We start from the raw sequence: 20,522 nt of genomic DNA on the forward strand, positions 1-20,522 counted from the left end.
TTTCCGTTATTATTTGAGGGACAGATAATGTACGCTGCAGATTGAATGTCCTTTATATAGCAGTGTTCCACCCTCTACCCCCCGATGGGCGTGGTTTTAAGTACTGCTTTGACACAAAAGTCATACATATTCATACATGCTCCCCCCAGTGAAACTGAAAATTTCTGACACCTCAGAACGACCGAGTCCACTATTGCGCATTGAGATCCTGATTTGTGTGTATGATGAAGGCAGAAGGCATCCCGGGCATCGAGCAGTTCGCCAGCCCGGGCAAGGGCAGAGGTCTGCGGGTGAGCAGAGCATATGGAGTCGGTGAACTACTGTTCTCGTGTCCCGCATATTCATACGTGCTGTCTGTGGGAGAGAGAGGACTCATCTGTGAACAGTGCTTTACGAGGTCTGACAGTCATTTTTTTAAACTTTAAAACACATTCTGTTGAACATTGTTTATTCATTAGGTGATAATGTTCACTCTTTTAGAGGTGAAGTTTGTAACTTATTATTATTATTACTTGTTATTCTAAAAATTGAAATCAAATTAGCAGCCAATGAATATTAAACAACACTGTTTACAGCCATTTAAATAGTGCTAATGTTGTTTTGAAGTCAATCTTACATGACTGAATATTCAAGTATCATAATAAACAATTTAGGGAACGTTGTACAACTAATTTACGACTATAAAACCAACCTCAGTGTAGAATAGTATCTAAAACTCTTCATGGTTGCTTGATATAAATTACATTTGTGACCGCAAAACCAGTCATAATTGTCAACTTTTGGAAATTGAGATTGATATGTTAGTTAAACATGATATCAAAAAAACCTATTATTATTAAAGATATTTTCTTAACATAAAACTTATTTGGCATGAAAATAAAGTCATTTTGACCCAAACAATGTGTTTTATCTGGTCAAACTAAGACATTTTTTGACCCAGGGTCACATTTGCAAACTCATCTTGTAATAAAGAGGATTTTTACATACTATTTACAATTGAGTACACGTTACGTGGATTAATTAGGTTTTGTTTTATTTGAACACTGGTAAAGCTGAATGAATGACTCACTTTAACAGCACGTGTAGCGCTTCAAACAAGCTTTGTGTGTTTGTGTGTGGTCAGGAGAGAGAGATGGTGGGATTTAACTTGAGTCTTCCACTTTTAAGATTTTTTTGTGTGTGTGTGAAGATTCATTATTTACACATCAGTTTCTCTGATTTTAGATGCACATCTTTTTTTATGACAAGAAGCTTATGACAAGGGCTCGTCTAAAAATACAACCAAATGTCTAAAAGCAGCTGAGCAAATCTTCAGGACATTTGCTCCAGCCCGGGTTGAGTGGGTGTAAGTGGCAGCGCCTGTCAAGCGTAGCAGACACACCGGGACAGCTGCTGAGGAAAGGCTGCAGCCTTAAAGGGACAGTCCATGCAAAAAGGAAAACTAACTCACAGTTTACTCACCCTCGTACGGCTTTAAACCTTTATGAGACTCTTTTTTTATGTTAAATACAGAAGAAGATATTTTGAAGACGGCTGAAAACCTGTAACCATTGACTTCCATAGTAGGAAAAGCAAATACTATGGAAGTCAATGGTTACAGGTTTCTAGCTGTCCTCAAAGTAATGTGCTCTGTGTTTGGAACACAAACAGGTTTGGAACAAGTGTCAGAGTTTTCATTTTTGGGTGAACTATCCCTTTAAGGCAGGGGTGTCCAAACTCAGTCCTGGAGGGCCGGTGTCCTGCATTGTTTAGCTCCAACTTCTTTCATGACACCTTTCTGGAAGTTTCTAGTATACCTAGTAAGAGTTTGATTAGCTGGATCAGGTGTATTTAATTGGGGTTGGAACTAAAATATGCAGGACACCGGCCCTCCAGGACTGAGTTTGGACACCCCTGCTGTAAGGGCCTTTTCTGTTGTGTTTGGTGCCAGCAAATTTCAAGAATTCATTCATTAATTACTGATTGTTTTGTTATTTCATTCATTCATTTTATTCTCAGCTTAGTCCCTTTATTAATCAGGGGTCGCCACAGCGGAATGAACCGCCAACTTATCCAGCACATGTTATACGCAGCTGATGCCCTTCCAGCCGCAACCCAACACAGGGAAACCTATTCACACTCATACACTACAGCTAATTTAGCTTATTCAGTTCCCCTATAGCGCATGTGTTTGGACTGTGGGGGAAACCGGAGCACCCGGAGGAAACCCACGCCAACATGGGGAGAACTTGCAAACTCCGCACAGAAATGCCAACTGACATAGCCGGGACTCGAATTAGTGACCTTCTTGCTGTGAGGAGATCGTGCTACCCACTGCGCCACCATGGCACGCTTTTTTGTGATTTATTGAGTGTAAATGAACTTGTTAGTTTAATATGTAGTGATGGCGGTGTGTTTATTCAGAAACACTGATTGGTTGTGTGTTTATTCTTTATTGTGTGCAGGAAAAAGGGTCTTGCCAAATGCGGAAAGTGCAAAAAAGCGTTCTACTGCAATGCGAACTGTCAGGTAAAACACTCACAGACACAAATAATCATCCACTTCTAATTCTACACGAACAGACTAAAGCGGTAAGAGCAGCAGATAATAACTGGTCTTCTAGTTGATGATGTGTAAGAGTGTCAGAAGGTGGATTTCTCTGCTGGATCATCTGCTGATCTGCATCCCAATCATCACCAATACTGCAGAAGACCTACTGGAACCAGCATGGACCAAGATTCTCACAGAAATCAGTCAAGTTTGGTGAAGGAGACATCATGGTTTGGGGTTCATTCAGTATGGAGAGATCTGCAGAGTGGATGATCAACATCAACAGCCTGAGGAATCAAGACATCTGTGCTGCCCATTACATTACAAACCACAGGAGAGGGACAATTCTCCAGCAGGATAGCGCTCCTGCTCATACTTCAGCCTCCACATCAAAGATCCTGAAAGCAGAGAGTGCTCCAGGATTGGCCAGCCCAGTCACCAGATAACAACATTATTGAGCTGATGAAGGAGGAGGTGTTAAAGATGAACACAAAGACTCTTGATGAACTCTGAAGGCTTTCTTCTTCATTCCAGATGACTTTATTAATCAGTGATGTGAGTCATGTCAGAGATGTATGGATGCAGTCCTCCAAGCTCATGATGGAGTCAGACACAATCTTCATTCTGTCTCCACTGCAGCAGGACTTTATATTCTATACTGGACATTATTTCTGTTCAGTGATGAGACTTTAGTCTGAGCAGAGTCAGACCGCACTGTCCTCATCAAATCATTAATAATCAAGACATGATCAGATTTTATTGAGCTCAAATCAGCAAAATCTAGAGGCCTTCACCTTTCATAGAGACACTTCTGACACCAGATCATCAACTAAAAGAACAGTTATTATCTGCTGTTCATAAAACTTGAATAGGAGATAAGACTTTTGTCAGGTAGTGTACAGTGTTCATTTGTGCATCCTAAAACTCTCCATTTATAATGTCTTTAATTTGCTAACATGTTCAGCAAGTCTTGGCATCAAACCTCTAATACCCGATGGCTGCTTCTTTTTTTAGGCCTTTCTTATGCTAATGAGGGAGACTGTTTTTATCAAATGTGATTACAAAAAGTTGGTCCCCTTTAACATTAACTCACCTGCCTATGTGCCGTTTTGTCTGCATTTGACAGAAAAAGAACTGGCCCATGCACAAGCTGGAGTGTCAGGCCATGTGTGCATTCGGAGAGAACTGGCGCCCCTCAGAGACGGTGCGACTGGTGGCCAGAATCATCGCCAGGCTGGTCAGATACATCTAGAGTTGTTTTACTTATATACAGAATCAATGAGTGTTTGATGTGTGTTTGCTGATGCAGAAAGCCCAGAAAGAAAGAAGCCCGTCAGAGATTCTGCTGTTACTGGGAGAAATGGAAGCCCGTAAGTACTAGAAAACAACAAGCGCATCTATCAGAGAATAAAATCATGGTGGACGATTGAAGTCTCTCAGGACTTTTGATAGTCGATTTATTGCAACCTAGGCTCATTCTGAATATGTACTCCTATATACATTACTGGAGAGTGCCAAATATGTTCCAGGAGCTACATTTTGTTGTTTGTTTTTGTAAATCCACCAGAGGCCGCTGTGTAGGCTATTTCAGATCTTAAAGGGTCACGAAACACCAGAACACACGTGTTGAGCTGTTGACAGTGGTATATGTGTCCCACACTGCTAAAAACACTATTAGGACACATATACATATACACTATATTTCACTAAAAAGTGTAAATTGGTTGTTTTTGCGTTATTTCAAGCAAATTCGTACTTCCGAATTTTTGAAGCTGCGTCACGGTCATGAGATAATAGCGTGTATTCCAGCGTGCAGACTGGACGCCTGTGCCAGAGTGTGTCTTATTACGTCTTACAGTGTGCTGCATTAATGCATGAGTAAGGCTCGGTTCAAACCAATCAGCGCGCTCTATTGTGCAACTTGCAACTTGCAACTGCCAAACTGCAGTTAAAGTCCACCATTTAATCATTTGGCAAATAATTCGACTACAGATGTCCATGTAAACACAGTCACTTTCTCCCCTGTTTGTGTGTGTGTGTGTGTGTGTTTTGAATCTGAAACTCAGCGCGCCCAAATAGACCCTCCCACACCATGCCTCTGTTCTTCCTCTGACACTCCCCCCTAAACAGAGCTGGACACGCCCACTTTTCTGACTTTTTCCAAAGTAGAGGTGTGAAAACACCCTGCTGAAACGAGGGGGTTTCATGGCCCTTTAAATTTCTCTCGCGAGTGCCATTCATGCCTGCTGTTCTCACATAAATCCACCAGAGGCCGCTGTTGACTGACTGACCAATCGACTGACCAACCCCCCTCCTTCCCTAAACCCAACCGATAGTGTTTTCAAAAGCAATCCAGAAAAAAAGAAAAGCCCTCGGCTGATTTTTACCACGTGTTCAGATTTCACCACATTCTCACCCTGTTATTTTTTGGTTTTTGTATTTGTCTTAACTGCTTTCTGGATTTTTCTTTGCCATACTCAAACCTCATCGTCGCACTCAACTTCGCTCCATATCACAATTCCATCGACATACACAGCGAGCCACTGAACAAACTGGTAACAGCGGAAAAGCTGTCTATAAAGAGGTATGCTGTCAGCTTAAAAAGAAACAAGCCAGCAGCGGTGGCGTATTGCCCCGTATTTAGAATTTAAATACGAAATGCAGCCATACGTACCTCCGGCTACATAATTTATGATCTCCAGAAATGTGTATAGGCTTACGTTTTCAGAATGTAGCCTATGAGTATGATTACCAATACTCGAAATTGGTTCTCTGCTTTTGACCCTTCCAAATGGACACACATGATTGAGAAGCGATAACACACACATAAACAGTGAGCACACACCCGGAGCAGTGGGCAACAATTAGAGGTTTGTTGTCTTGGTCAAGGGCACCTCAGCTGGGTGTTGAAGATGTCTTGATACCTCATTGGCTCCCCCATACTCGATTCCTGCTGGGACTGGGAATCAAACCTGCAATCTTTCGACTACAAGTTCAACTCCCTAACCATTAGCCCCCAGAGTTGCTTATTAATTTCCTCATGATTTTTGGCTCATATTGCATGTTTAGCATTTATAGTTAACATGTTAGTCTTCATCTTCTGACAGACCTGGAGGATATGGATAATGAGAAAAGAGAGATGACTGAAGCACATATAGCCGGTCTACATCAGTTCTACTCCAAACACCTTGACTTCCCTGACCATCAGGCCCTGCTCACACTATTCTCACAGGTAAAGGCTGAAATTTACCATTTACCATAGCCAAAACGGTATTTCAAAGTTTATATTAAACTTAACATGTATCTGTGTGGAGTTTGCATGTTCTCCCTTTTGCATGTTCTCCCGTTGCTCCGGTTTCCCCTACAGTCCAAAGACATGCGGTACAGGTGAATTGGGTAGGCTAAATTGTCCGTAGTGTATGAGTGTGAATGGGTGTGTATGGATGTTTCCCAGAGATGGGTTGTGGCTGGATAAGTTGGCGGTTCATTCCACTGTGGCAACCCCGGATTAATTAAAGGGACTAAGCCGAAAAGAAAATGAATGAATGAACGTTTGTGTGACTATTTTGAAAACGTGAGACACCACAAAGTCAAAGCCAGCCGCATCCATCGCAAATGCGCAAAATGCAGGATATACAGATTAACATTTATTCAGAGGCATAAGGTCTGTTTATTTGTTTCTGAGCCTATCTGTTGTTAATTTTTTGCATTTATTTGCTAAATATTTTCGTAAGAGAGAGAGAGAGAGAGAGAGAACAATTTACTCAGTGAATTACTAACTAATAAAAAGCAGCTAATGAGTGCTTTATTGAGCTAAACATTTAGGTTAATGGTAATATCAGGAGCTGTTTTATTGTTGTTGTTTGTTTTTATTTTGTGTTAATGTGCTTGTCTTGTGTCTAATTTACACAGGTTCACTGTAACGGCTTCACTGTGGAGGATGAGGAACTCTCAAACTTGGGTTTAGCCATTTTTCCAGAGTATGTCCAGCTTCCACATTTATCCACATACACAAGACAAGTTCCTCATAGCTGATTGAATTAGAGCTGCACAACATGTAATTTCAGCATCCATATCGCAATATGCGCATTTGCAATCGTCACATCATTGATTATTCAGTCACTGTCAGTCTCCTCAGAAAAGCATGACGCTCTGTATGTTTCATTTGCATCTTCTGCTCTATTGTGTTTATCTACGCTTGTCCGTTGTTTATTCTACTTTAGGCAGATTCACTGCCCTACAGATTCATCCAAAATGACCAATTCTTTCTAAATAGATCTGTTCAATTATCTGGGGAAATTGTGTTCACATCACAATATTCAGTATATTCTCTGTTTCGTTCATATTTCTCTTCATGCTTTACTAACCCACATAGCAAATGTTTTCTGGCCCCGCTTCGGGCCACACAATAACTTTTCCCTCGGCCCAAGTACTGCAAAAAATAACTGGATTAAAGTCAAGGGCCACACATGGGCCATAACCAGCCCGAATCTCAGCCAATTTATCCCCCTTAACTGGCCCTGAATTGGGTCAAAACAGGTTTATTATTAGTACCAATTCTCAGCTATAACCCACATAGCAAACGGACTTGGCCCAAATGTGGCCTGATTATGGATCTGCTGGTGTTGACATGCATGATCGCAAACTAGATTTGGGCCAGTTGTGGATGGGAGGTGTGTGGCCCAGATCAGTGTAGCGATTGCTCAGGTAACATTAGGCTGGGTTATGGCTCAGTTTTTGGGTTTCTGGTTAAAGAGTGATGTTTATATGGGTAACTTCCCACATAGCAAATGTTTTCTGGCCCAGCTCCGGGCCACACAATAACTTTTCCCTTGGCCCCAGTACTGCAAAGAATGATGGTCCTGAAGTGGCCCATAACTAGACAAGGGCCACACATGGGCCATAACCGGTCTGAATCTTATGCAATAAATCCCCCTTAACTGGCTCTGAACTGGTTTATTATTGGTACCAATTCTCAGCTATAACCCACATAGCAAACAGACTTGGCCCAAATGTGGCCTGATTATGCAACTGTTGGCGCTGACATGCATGATGGCCAGTTGTGGATGGGAGGTGTGTGGCCCAGACCAGTGTAGCGATTGTTCAGGTAACTTTAGGCTGGGTTATGGCTTTGGTCCACACATAACTTTCCTTCGGTCCAAGTACTGCAAAGAATGACAGTCCTGAAGTGTCCCATAACTGGACAAGGGCCACACATGGGCCATAACCAGCCTGAATTTCAGCCAATTTATCATCCTCAACTGGCCCTGAACTGGGCCAAACAGGTTTATTATTGGTACCAATTCTCAGCTATAACCCACATAGCAAACAGACTTGGCCCAAATGTGGCCTGATTATGGAACTGCTCATGTGGCCTGATTATGGAACTGCTTATGGATCAGTGTAGTGATTGTTCAGGTAACATTAGGCTGGGTTATGGCTCAGTTTTTGGGGTTTGTGGTTGACTGTGGAAGACTTATGTTGATATGGGTAACTTCCCACATACCAAATGTTTTCTGGCCCAGCTTTGGGCCACACAATGACTTTTTCCCTCGGCCCAAGTACTGCAAAGATTGACGGTCGTGAAGTGGCCCATAACTGGACAAGACAAGGGCCACACATGGGCCAACTACGGCCTGAATCTCAGCCAATTTATCCCCCTTAACTGACCCTGAAGTGGGCCAAAACAGGTTTATTGGTACCGATTCTCAGCCACAAGTTTATACTTTAACAAGAAACCCCAAAAACTGAGCCATAACCCAGCCTAATGTACCCTAAACAATGTGAACAATCTGATCTGGGCCACACTCCTCCCATCCACAACTGGCCCAAATGTATTTTTCCGACATGCATGCAGTGCCATCATTGCCATGCATGGCCCTCATTTGGCTGCCTGTGACCGGCAGCACGCCAGCAGTGCCAAAATCAGGCCACATTTGGGCCAAGTCTGTTTGCTGTGTGGGATTGCACTTGAACATCTTGAGGCTTCTTTAATTTAATTTTCAGCCCCCATAATCCTGTGCTGTTCTCCTGCTCTTCCAGCATTGCCCTCTTGAACCACAGTTGCTCTCCCAATGTCATAGTCACATACAGAGGCATCAACGCTGAAGTACGGGCCGTGAAGGACATCAGTCCAGGGCAGGAGGTCTGTATGTCACTGTGCTCTTACCTCTATCAGTCTTAAAGAGATAGTCGCTGTCGTTCGCACAGCGGGAAGTCATAGCTCTTTATTTAAATGAATGGTCTCTAGTCGCTGTGTGGCTCTTGTAATGTGAATGGGGATTTAGTGAGATTTACTGCAAAAGCTTTTATTAGACATCACCATTGTGGAGAACAGTGTTTACTTGAGCTCCTGTTTTATAGGTTAGTTCCTCTTTGGTTGCTGTTACTGTTTGTTATGGCACAAAAATATTGATACGATCAGAGTAAATCATCATGTATTAGTGAAATCCACTGATCCTGCAGCTGAATTTAATCACTGATTATGATGATAATAATGTGACACTGATCTTATTATTTTGATTATAGTATTATTGCGATTCTACAGCTTTGTACACCTGAAACACAATATTCTTACCGGCCACTTTATTAGGTACACCTGTACCACCAGAAAGACAACAGTAACTCAAATAAAGCTCAATCATCTCAGACTGGTGAACATGATGATGAGTTCACTGTACTCAAATGGCCTCCACAGTCACCAGAGCTCAATCCAATAGAGCAGCTTTGGGATGTGGTGGAACGGGAGATTGGCATCATGGATGTGCAGCCGACAAATCTGCAGCAACTGTGTGATGCTATCATGACAATATGGAGCAAAATCTCTGAGGAATATTTCCAGTGCCTTGTTGAAGGATTAAGGCAGTTCTGAAGGCAAAAGAGGTCCAACCTGGTACTATTAAGGTGTACCTAATAAAGTGGCCAGTGAGTGTATTTATCTCAACAATGGTGACAAGCTTCATGCAACAGTGCTTCATGCTTGCCGAGAGCAACATAAGACTCATCCATGACTCCCAGCATGCACTGCAGCAAGAAATATGTCATCATTGAGGTTGAGATGCATACTTATTACTGATGTCTGGGTGTTTAAAGTGTTTCAGATGCTCGGTGTGTTCATAAAACCTGATCATATCGCTGCTGGGTCTCATTCTACTGAAGCACAGAATGATTATTATTATCATTGTCTTTCTTCTTCCCTACTGAAAACAAACAGCTTAAAGTCTAAGCTGGTCAGGCTGGTTTTAGCTGGTCACCCAAGCTGGTTTTAGCTGGTTTCCCAGGCTGGTCATGGCTGGTTTGTCAGGCTGTTTTTAGAGAGGTTTTGGGCACTTTTTAGCTGGTCTTAATTGGTTAGGTAGGTCTTAGCTGGTTTTAGCTGGTTAGGCTGGTTTTAGCTGGTCAGGCTGGTTTTAGAGGGGTTTTGGTCACTTTTTAGCTAGTCTTAATTGGTCAGGTTGGGCTTAGCTCGTTTTAGCTGGTCTTAGCTAATTTTAGAAGGGTTTTGGCCACTTTTAAGCTGGTCTTAGTTGATCAGGTTGGTCTTAGCTGGTCTAAGCTGGTTTTAGCGGGTCAGGCTGGTTTTAAAGGGATTTTGAAGACCACTTTTTAGCTGGTCTTAGTAAATCAGGCTGGTTTTAGCTTGTCAGGCTGGTCTTAGCTGGTTAAGCTGGCTGTTCTTATCTAGTTTTAACTGGTCAGGTTCACTGGTCTTAGCTGGTTTTAGCTGGTCAGGCTGGGAGACCAGCTAAAACCAGGCTGGCCAGGATGGGAGACCAGCTAAAACCAGCTTGACCAGGCTGGGAGACCAGCTAAAACCAGGCTGGCCAGGATGGGAGACCAGCTAAAACCAGCTTGACCAGGCTGGGAGACTAGCTAAAACCAGGCTGGCCAGGATGGGAGACCAGCTAAAACCAGCTTGACTATGCTGGGAGACTAGCTAAAACCAGGCTGGCCAGGATGGGAGACCAGTTAAAACCAGCTTGACCAGTATGGCCAGGCTGAGAGACCAGCTAAAACCAGCCTGGTCAGACTGAGAGACCAGCTTGACCAGTCTGTCCAGGTTGGAAGACCAGCTAAAACCAGCTTGACCAGGCTGGGAGACCAGCTAAAAACAGCCTGGCCAGGCTGAGAGACCAGCTAAAACCTGCCTGACCAGGGTGGGAGACCATCCACTTCCAGCTAAAACCAGCTAAGACCAGCCAACCAGAAGGGTTAGCATAACACAGTTACAGCAACCATTGAGAAATATCAAGTCAAAGAGCCCAAACGCAGTCCTCACCGATGGTCACAGTGACTGACAAAAAGAGTTTTCATTAAACCTAATGAAAAGCAGGACCAGGTTTGGGAACAACTTAAGTATTTTGATAGGGATGATTCCCTTCTCTGACCACCAGAGGGCGACCTCAGCTGAATATTGACTTTTTCACTCTCATCTGCTCTCACACTACATTTACCACTGGATAACAGTATTATTAAACACTTCAACACTTTAGTAAACTCTTTTTTCCTCTAAGCTATGCTCTTTGTAACTAGGAATTTCCATGATGAAGTGAAGTGCGAGTTGGGTGTGATCATTCTGTCTGCAGTATACAGGTCACATGAGGGTTAGAGTCAGTCCAGACTTTATTCTCAAGTAGTGATTTCCACATAGCTGTCTAGAAAAGAGCACTGGATTCTGTTGGTGTTTCACTATGAGGAATGCTAATGTTGATAGATGTTAACTTAACGTCCTAGTCTGTAATTATCGTTATTTCGAGTTGTACTTACTACCATTTGTGTGTGTGTTCTCTCCCTTTCTTCCTCTCTTTCTGTGTGTGCGCGCAGATTTACACCAGCTACATAGACCTGCTGTACCCTACAGCGGACCGATTGGAGAGACTCAGAGACATGTACTACTTCAGCTGTGACTGCAAAGAGTGCACCACCAAATCTATGGTGTGTGGAAACGCATGGGATACACTTTATAGACTGATTACACGTGGCCGTCATTGTCATCGCTTTCGTTCTTTAAAATGACGTCCGCGTGAAATAAGCGCATTGACCTTTTTAATACAACCTGTGTTGAACCCAATTACACAACGAATGAAGCCATACAGACAATTAACAGAACAAAAAATAGTAACGTTAGTCAAAATAAGATAAAATGCAAAGGAGCAGAAGTGATGTAGTGTGATGGATTAAACAGTAAAAGTTAAGCACTGTGTGCTGTGTTTAAAGTCCATGTAATCAGTGCGTAAAGATCCTCAGGCTGTGTGCGTGCTCATCACTTGGAACAGGTGTGTGTGAGCGGAGTGCATGTATGGAGTTGTAGTCCATAATGTGGCGGATTTGTAGTTCTCCCAGCAGTCTGCAGCTGCTAGTGATCATAACACCAATGCTTCTTCCTCTGATACGTTGTGGTTTTGCAGGATGTGGTGAAGATGAGTGTGCGGAAGCGGAGTGATGAAATCGGGGAAAAGGAGATCAAGGATATGGTGCGTTACGCTCGGAACTCCATGGAAAACTTCCGCAGGGCCAAACAAGACAAAAATATCCTTTGTGGTTCTTTTATAGTTGCATTCGTTCATTTTCTTGTCGGCTTAGTCCCTTTATTAATCCACGGTCGCCACAGTGGAATGAACCGCCAACTTATCCAGCAAGTATTAACGCAGCGGATGCCCTTCCAGCCACAACCCATCTCTGGGAATTTTATAGTTGCATTTCTATTTATTTTATTATGCTGTTAAATAGTTATTTGAACATAAAAAGTCCATTTAATTTTATTGGTTGATATTATATTAACAAACTAAAATATTAAAGAGGAGCTATTATGCAAAAATCACTTTTATAAGGGGTTTAAACACAGCAGTGTGTGAATAAAACCAGCTTTTTAATAGTAAACATGATTTAATTGTATTGTTTATAATCAGACTTGACTAAAACAGTCTGCTAAAGCACTTTGATTGACATTCTTCCTTTGTATGATGTCATCAGAGTGGGAAAGCCCCGCCCACTAGTGCCCATCTCTCCCTCATTAGCATAAGACATCAGTCTTGGTGTTAAATCTGCCACTATGCTGATGCGCAGGCATCTGTAGCTCCGCCCTCCTCTGAAAAAGAGCATAATCTCATTTGCATTTAAAGCGACAGTCACCAAAACACCACAAATATGCACATTTAGGGTACAACATTGGCCATTCAAGTACTGATAAGTACCATTTGAGTACTGCAATGTATCTATTGAAAGGGTGGCCTGTTGTAACTTTATTTCTGAGATTGTAAATCACACTGTTATTGACTCTTGACTCTGGTTGACGTCCCACTGAGCTGCTGGAGATGTGCGAGCTCAGCATTGACAAGATGAGCACCGTGTTTGATGACTCCAACATCTACATCCTTCATATGATGTACCAGGCTATGGGCATCTGCCTCTTCACAGAGGATTATGAAGGAGCGGTGCGCTATGGGGAAAAAGTCATCAAGCCATTCACGTAAGAACATTCATGGATGCACATGCACTACCTGACAAAAGTCTTGTCGATTATTCAGGTTTTAAGAAAAGCCAATAATAACTGTTCTTTTAGTTGATGATCTGGTGTCAGAAGTGTCTCTATGAAAGGTGAAGGCCTCTAGATTTTGCTGATTTGAGCTCAATAAATCTGATCATGTCTTGATGTTGACTGATTTGATGAGGACAGTGCGCTCTGACTCTGCTCAGACTAAAGTCTCATCACTGAACAGAAATAATGTCCAGTATAGAATATAAAGTCCTGCTGCAGTGGAGACAGAATGAAGATTGTGTCTGACTCCATCATGAGCTTGGAGGACTGCATCCATACATCTCTGACATGACTCACATCACTGATTAATAAAGTCATCTGGAATGAAGAAGAAAGCCTTCAGAGTTCATCAAGAGTCTTTGTGTTCATCTTCAACACCTCCTCCTCCATCAAATCAATAATGTTGATGTCTGGTGACTGGGCTGGCCAATCCTGGAGCACTCTCTGCTTTCAGGATCTTTGATGTGGAGGCTGAAGTATGAGCAGGAGCGCTATCCTGCTGGAGAATTGTCCCTCTCCTGTGGTTTGTAATGTAAAGGGCAGCACAGATGTCTTGATACCTCAGGCTGTTGATGTTGATCATCCACTCTGCAGATCTCTCCATACTGAATGAACCCCAAACCATGATGTCTCCTTCACCAAACTTGACTGATTTCTGTGTGAATATTGGTCCATGCTGGTTCCAGTAGGTCTTCTGCAGTATTGGTGATGATTGGGATGCAGATCAGCAGATGATCCAGCAGAGAAATCCACCTTCTGACACTCTTACACATCATCAACTAGAAGACCAGTTATTATGTGTTGCTTTTACAGCTGAGATCCAACACAAGACTTTTGTCAGGTAGCATATAATATAATACATATTAGTGCATCTACCAGCATTAATATCTTTGTTTTGTCTGTAGTGTCCTCTACCCAGCATACTCTATGAATGTTGCATCTATGTATCTGAAGTTGGGCAGACTCTACATTGCTCTGGACAGGAAGTTGGCTGGCATCGATGCCTTTCAGAAGGTACAATCTACTTCAAAACTAGCTGAGCATGACCCTTGTTTCTCTCTAAACTGGTTTGACTTTCACCAAAGGAGTTGTTTGGATCAGTGGTTCTCAACCACGTTTCCCCAACACTGCATGGCTGTATCCAAAATCGAATCCTATACAGCAGCCATAGACGTTTTAAAGTGCACTTAACCAATCCTACAATACACAGCAATAACGAGTCTACAACACATGTACAATCAACAGCTAGAGAATACCCATAATGCACTTTGAGAGTTCATGAGCAGGACTGGCACGTCCATAGAGGCGACCAAGGCGGCCGTCTAGGGCGGCGGAATAGACAGGGCGGCGTCCCTGAAACTACCCTCGCCACCCGCGCCCTCATCCGCGTCTAGGGAGGCAAAATAGAGTGGGCCGCGTCCCCGATACTACCCTCACCACCCGCTCCCTCAGTTATATCCGCGCATAGGGTGGCAGAATAGAGACGGTGGCATCCCCAACACTATCCTCACCACCCGCACCCTCAGTTTTATCCGCGTCTAGGGTGGCAGAATAGAGACGGTGGCATCCCCAACACTATCCTCACCACCCGCACCCTCAGTTTTATCCGCGTCTAGGGTGGCAGAATAGAGACGGTGGCATCCCCAACACTATCCTCACCACCCGCACCCTCAGTTTTATCCGCGTCTAGGGTGGCAGAATAGAAAAGGTGGCGTCCCCTAAACTACCCTCACCACCCGCACCCTCAGTTATATCCACATCTGAGGCGGCAGAATAGAGAGAGGCATCCGCGACACTACCCTCACCACCCGCACCCTCAGTTATATCCACGTCTAGTGCGGCACAATAGAGAGGGCGGCGTCCCCGACACTACCCTCACCACCCGCACCCTCAGTTATATCCGGGCCTAGGGTGGCAGAATAGAGAGGGCGGCGTCCCCGACACTATCCTCACCACCCGCACCCTCAGTTATATCCGCGCCTAGGGTGGCAGAATAGAGAGGGCGGCATCCCTGACACTACCCTCACCACCCGCACCCTCATTTATATCCGCGTCTGAGGCGGTAGAATAGAGAGAGGCATCCGCGACCCTACCCTCACCACCCGCACCCTCAGTTATATCCACGTCTGAGGCGGCAGAATAGAGAGAGGCATACGCGACACTACCCTCACCACCCGCACCCTCAGTTATATCCGCGTCTAGGGTGGCAGAATAGAGAGAGGCATCCGCGACCCTACCCTCACCACCCGCACCCTCAGTTATATCCACGTCTGAGGCGGCAGAATAGAGAGAGGCATCCGCGACACTACCCTCACCACCCGCACCCTCAGTTATATCCACGTCTAGTGTGGCAGAATAGAGAGGGCAACCTCATCCTCATTTTCACTTTAGGTTTGAGGGCGGCGTGACCATCCTTTGTCTAGAGCAGCAGTTCGCAAATGAATTTACTATTTAAACAACGCGGCACAAAACGTGAAAATGACAGTTGCACTGGTCTGAAAATAGCACAAATTACGCCAAACTCTTCTTGCGCCTTATTGCCTTATTGCATCATTCATTAATTTTCTTTTTAGCTTAGTCCCTTTATTATTATTATTATTATTATTATTATTATTATTATTATTATTATTATTATTATCTGTAATTTGATGCAAAGATGACATAATACAAAGTGTAGCTTTATAAATGTACATACATTTAAATAAAAATCCCAATATTAAAAACTTTCAAGACATTATGATGACCATTAATTGCATCGTCACCGTCTTGTAAAAGAAAGGTCCATAGGTTACTCTAAGGGGTAATGTAAGCCTTTGAAAATGACTTCTTCAACATTTCTTGTTGGCTTTCAGGTTTGGGGGAAATGCACTTTGCATTAGCTCTGTGAAGGCCAGTGCTGTGTACTAATTGTGTTTGTTTTACAGGCGTTGACCATCATGGAGGTTGTTCATGGAAAGGACCACACATATGTAACGGAGCTCAAACAGGAGATGAGAGATTTCTGAACACGATCTAATAGGGTATATGCACAGTGACGTTTAATTAAGGACGTTTTCATATTTAAGATCTGGTTTCTTGAAAAATCAATGATTGATGTTAGAGATAAAGTTTGTGTCAGACCAGACAAGAAGCACTACATTAAATTCAAGTGTTTTGTTCCGTCCATAAAATATGGCAAATTTATATATATATATTTTATAATTCTATAATTTTAATTTATATATATATATACATATATATATATATATATATATATATATATATATATATATATATATATATATATATATATATATATATATATATATATATATATATATATTTTTTTTTTTTTTTTTAATTCTTTCATTTTCTTTTCGGCTTAGTTCCTTTATTAATCTGGGGTCGCCACAACGTAATGAACCACCAACTTTTTCGGCTTAGTCCCTTTATTAATCTGGGGTCGCCACAGCGGAATGAACCGCCAACTATTTCGGCTTAGTCCCTTAATTAATCTGGGGTCGCCACAGCGGAATGAACCGCCAACTATTTCGGCTTAGTCCCTTAATTAATCTGGGGTCGCCACAGCGTAATGAACCGCCAACTTTTCGGCTTAGTCCCTTTATTAATCTGGGGTCACCACAGTGGAATGAACCGCTAACTTTTTCGGCTTAGTTCCTTTATTAATCTGAGGTCGCCACAGCGGAATGAACTGCCAACTATTTCGGCTTAGTCCCTCAATTAATCTAGGGTAGCCACCACGTAATGAACCGCCAACTATTTCGGTTTAGTCCCTTAATTAATCTGGGGTCGCCACAGCGTAATGAACCGCCAACTATTTCAGCTTAGTCCCTTAATTAATCTGGGGTCGCCACAGCGGAATGAACCGCCAACTATTTCGGCTTAGTCCCTTTATTAATCTGGGGTCGCCACAGCGGAATGAACCACCAACTTTTTCGGCTTAGTCCCTTAATTAATCTGGGGTCGCCACAGCGTAATGAACCGCCAACTATTTCAGCTTAGTCCCTTAATTAATCTGGGGTCGCCACAGCGGAATGAACCGCCAACTTTTTCGGCTTAGTCCCTTAATTAATCTGGGGTCGCCACAGCGGAATGAACCGCCAACTTTTTCGGCTTAGTCCCTGAATTAATCTGGGGTCGCCACAGTGGAATAAACCAACAACTTATCCAGCATATGTTTTACGCAGTGGATGCCCTTCCAGTTGCAACCCATCAGTGGAAAACATCCATACACACTCATTCACACACACACTACGGCCAACTCAATTCCTCTATAGCACATGTGTTTGGACTTGTGGGTGAAACTGGAGCACCCGGAGGAAACCCATGCCAACACAGGGAGAACATGCACCAGAAACACCAAATGACCCAGCCGGGACTTGAACCAGCGAGTTTCTTGCTGTGAGGGGGGAAAGATCGGCAAAGGACCTTGAGCCAGAAATCGGACTTGGGTTGCTGTGAGGAGATCAGTGCTATATTTTGGTGCACTTCCAAAATAGTTTCACCCCAGCCTGCTGCTCCTGACGGCGCTTGTGTTTAAATGAACATCTAAATGAATGCTTAAGTCTATTTAAATGTCAATATTTGAATTTACATAATCTGTGCTGTAAAAAAAAACCTAATGAAATAAAAAAATAATCACATCAACCTTTCATCGGCATCATGGATGTGCAGCCGACAAATCTGCAGCAACTGTGTGATGCTATCATGTCAATATGGAGCAAAATCTCTGAGCAATATTTCCAGTAGCTTGTTGAATCTCTGCCCCCAAGGATTAAGGCAGATCTAAAGGCAAAAAGGGGTCCGACCCGATACTCAAAAGTGGCCGGTGAGTGTACTTTTAATTGCTCATAGCTCTGTTAGTGACTTTAAGAATTTTAAGATGATTCTTTCCACATTATTGTCAAGTATCATCATCCTCAAACTCAAAACAGCCCATGTAAGTGCACTTCACACACACACACACACACAGAGTGAGAAGTTTAAGCACACACAAGCACATCCAGAGCAGTGAGCACACACTCGGAGCAGTGGTCATCCATTATGGATGTGTTTCTGTTTGCTTTGACAGCTCTACTCTCCTCTCACCGGCTTTTCAGCAGTATGAAATGAGCGAGAGTGCTGCTGTTAGATATATCACAATGCCCTGATTTGACTAGTGACTGCAGAAAATTGCAGCTTGAATGAGGGTAGCTGTATTACATACATTATGTACCCTAATTAGGTTGTCAAGTGAAAATGGGGTGAATATTTAGCAGTCAACACAACACACAACTGCACTGTGTTGAAGTCAGTGTAGTTTTCTCAGGTCTCGGTTCTGGTTTGGTTGAATTCTGGCTGAAATGTAATATTGCTACGGCTTAATTGTGGCCCAGATCTGGCAAGGACCGCCCAAGTGCCATCATTCCATGCGGGATGTGGGCCGGATTTGAGCCACATGAGTTTTGCTAGCTGGGTTCATAACTAAACAGGGTTCTGGGTGAGACAAAATCTGAATATGTTATGTTAAAGAGAAAGTATAGTGCATTGTTAGATCCTGTTAAACATATGAATAAAGCTCTGTTAAATTGTTTATTAAATCTTTATATATATATATATATATATATATATATATATATACATATATATATATATATACATATATATATATATATACATATATATATATATATATATATATATATATATATATATATATATATACATAGCCGTGTAAATACATATACATATTTACACATATATATATATATATATACATATATATATGTGTAAGTATATATATATAAATCCAGCTAAACCAATTGTCTTCCCTTTTCAAAGGGAGGTGTTCTCATGTATGCTGAGCACTCTATGCCAGGCTGTAGGCTATATAGCCTAACTAGAGACAGCTCACAGATCGCCTCCAGCTGCTTATAGATGTTGGCCCGGTTGCCATGGCAACTCTACTTCGCTTCTACCAGTGCTTATGCTTAGCATGTTAAATCTTGTCAAGAAAAGACACGAATTGGAGCGATTGTGAACAGACCAGAGACGTTTTAATTACACTAAGAACTTCAGGGAACTGATGCATCTCCAGTCGTAAGTAAATTAACGAGATTTATTCATGCTATTTATTAATTGTGTTGTGTTTTATTAACGTCGAAACGTCCCTAAACACACTCCACACAGTCATGTAATTATATGTGCTTAATTATGCATGGGCTATTGATGTGCGCATGCCCAATATGCTGGATCTCTTCTAGACTTGATCAGCCCTGGTTATATCTGGGACCATTTAGATTAGGCTATGACGATGGGAGTGTGTAATTTATCGATTAATGGTGATGTATTATTAAGAAAATAATCAAAAAGTTGATTTATTGATCTGCTACGCCGTGTGCTGGGAGAGGTTAAAGAGTCAAAAGCGTTATCTATGATAGCCAGGTTATTAAAACCTGCAACCTTTGGCTCCATCACAGATCACGAACCCCTCTTGCGTCATTGCGGTCTGTGATTCAGAGGAGGTTCCTCCGTTTGCACTCGTTCAGTAGGCTGGACATCTCCGAGAGGTGCTGCCAGGTACTAAACGGCATACAATAGATAAAAACACAGCCCTGTCACGAAACGGAAGAGATGGAGTTGCAGAAATGGAACCGAACTGCTTTGTGCACACGGTAACGCGCGCGTCGATGAGCACAGGACAAGAAGTAAGTTACATAAACACAGCACACAACCGGCTTTACACACATCAAATGCGTTTTCTTATGTCTCTCTCTGTGTGTGAGATGTCAGATGTGTATTGTGTTTGAATGGTAAGGTAAATTAAAATTAAAATATCCGCGTAAAACGGTGGTACATGTCTCTGGATGAAATCCCCAGAGCTGTGCATGATGTGGGGGGAAGAAAACCCACGGGGCAGCCGTCTGAAATGATCATCAATTATCAATGTGTTGCGCATCACGAGGAGATGCTGATGCTTCACATCTTATCTGCTGGTATACTGTTAATTACCTGCAGCAGTAGTGTGGATGTGTGGATCTCTGATCGGATGCTTTGAGCTTGTGATGCTGCGATGTTCTAGGGTGGGGGTCTGGGGGATTTCTCTGTTTTGTATTGTGCAACAGCATTGGCAATATAGTGAACACAGATTATTATTTGTTTTTGTTATATGTGCAGCATAGTTCATTTAAAAACTTTGGTAAACACTTTAGGTTACATTTTAAAGTATTAACAAGCTATTAAATAATGCTACTTGCTTAATAATTAGCTGTTTATTAATGAGTTTTAGGATTAAAGATGCAGAATAAGATCATACTTTATAATCACTACTACAGAACAGTTATTATCTTAGTAATAAGCCAGTAGTTAATTGTGACCTAAACTGAAATGTGAATGATCTCTTACATTATTTTAATAACTGGTCACTGGTTCTTGTGAAGAGGGACAAAACTAGCTGCATTATTGAAAAAAAAATTAT

General features: G+C 42.4%; 2 protein-coding genes across 8 annotated transcripts in view; both read left to right on the top strand.

Annotated features, from left to right (window-relative positions):
* Positions 1-195: 195 nt before the first annotated feature.
* On the top strand, positions 196-17,894 carry smyd2b (SET and MYND domain containing 2b). Of its 4 annotated transcripts, NM_001045291.1 has the most exon segments (14): positions 209-397; positions 2,445-2,508; positions 3,656-3,733; positions 3,839-3,899; positions 5,637-5,761; positions 6,442-6,509; positions 8,572-8,674; positions 11,353-11,463; positions 11,937-12,057; positions 12,823-12,997; positions 13,972-14,080; positions 15,991-16,319; positions 16,394-17,004; positions 17,063-17,713. In NM_001045291.1, coding segments are annotated over 12 exon segments (1,272 nt in total). In that variant the 5' UTR covers positions 209-221; the 3' UTR covers positions 16,072-16,319; positions 16,394-17,004; positions 17,063-17,713.
* Positions 17,895-19,004: 1,110 nt separating this feature from the next.
* Positions 19,005-20,522, top strand: part of kcnk2b (potassium channel, subfamily K, member 2b) — a 29,875-nt gene continuing 28,357 nt past the window's right edge. For 3 of the 4 annotated variants that reach the window (XM_073933033.1, XM_068215540.2, XM_073933034.1), the window contains exon 1: positions 19,591-19,752. Coding sequence is in view for 1 of the 4 variants with exons in the window: in XM_068215540.2 (XP_068071641.1) it covers position 19,752 (1 nt within the window). In the remaining 3 variants the exon portion in view is untranslated. 4 annotated transcript variants of the gene reach the window in all.

This window comes from Danio rerio, chromosome 20 (genome assembly GCF_049306965.1).
Source record: "Danio rerio strain Tuebingen ecotype United States chromosome 20, GRCz12tu, whole genome shotgun sequence".
In the NCBI taxonomy this organism is placed as follows: domain Eukaryota; kingdom Metazoa; phylum Chordata; class Actinopteri; order Cypriniformes; family Danionidae; genus Danio; species Danio rerio.

What these genes read in the sequence shown, in the direction of transcription:
- smyd2b (XM_073933036.1), top strand. Translation starts at nt 222, where the DNA reads ATGATGAAGGCAGAAGGCATCCCGGGCATCGAGCAGTTCGCCAGCCCG. An exon ending in ACTGGGAGAAATGGAAGCCC is followed by an intron (nt 3,900 to 5,636) that starts GTAAGTACTAGA and finishes ATCTTCTGACAG; the next exon opens with ACCTGGAGGATATGGATAAT. An exon ending in ACATCAGTCCAGGGCAGGAG is followed by an intron (nt 8,675 to 11,352) that starts GTCTGTATGTCA and finishes GTGTGCGCGCAG; the next exon opens with ATTTACACCAGCTACATAGA.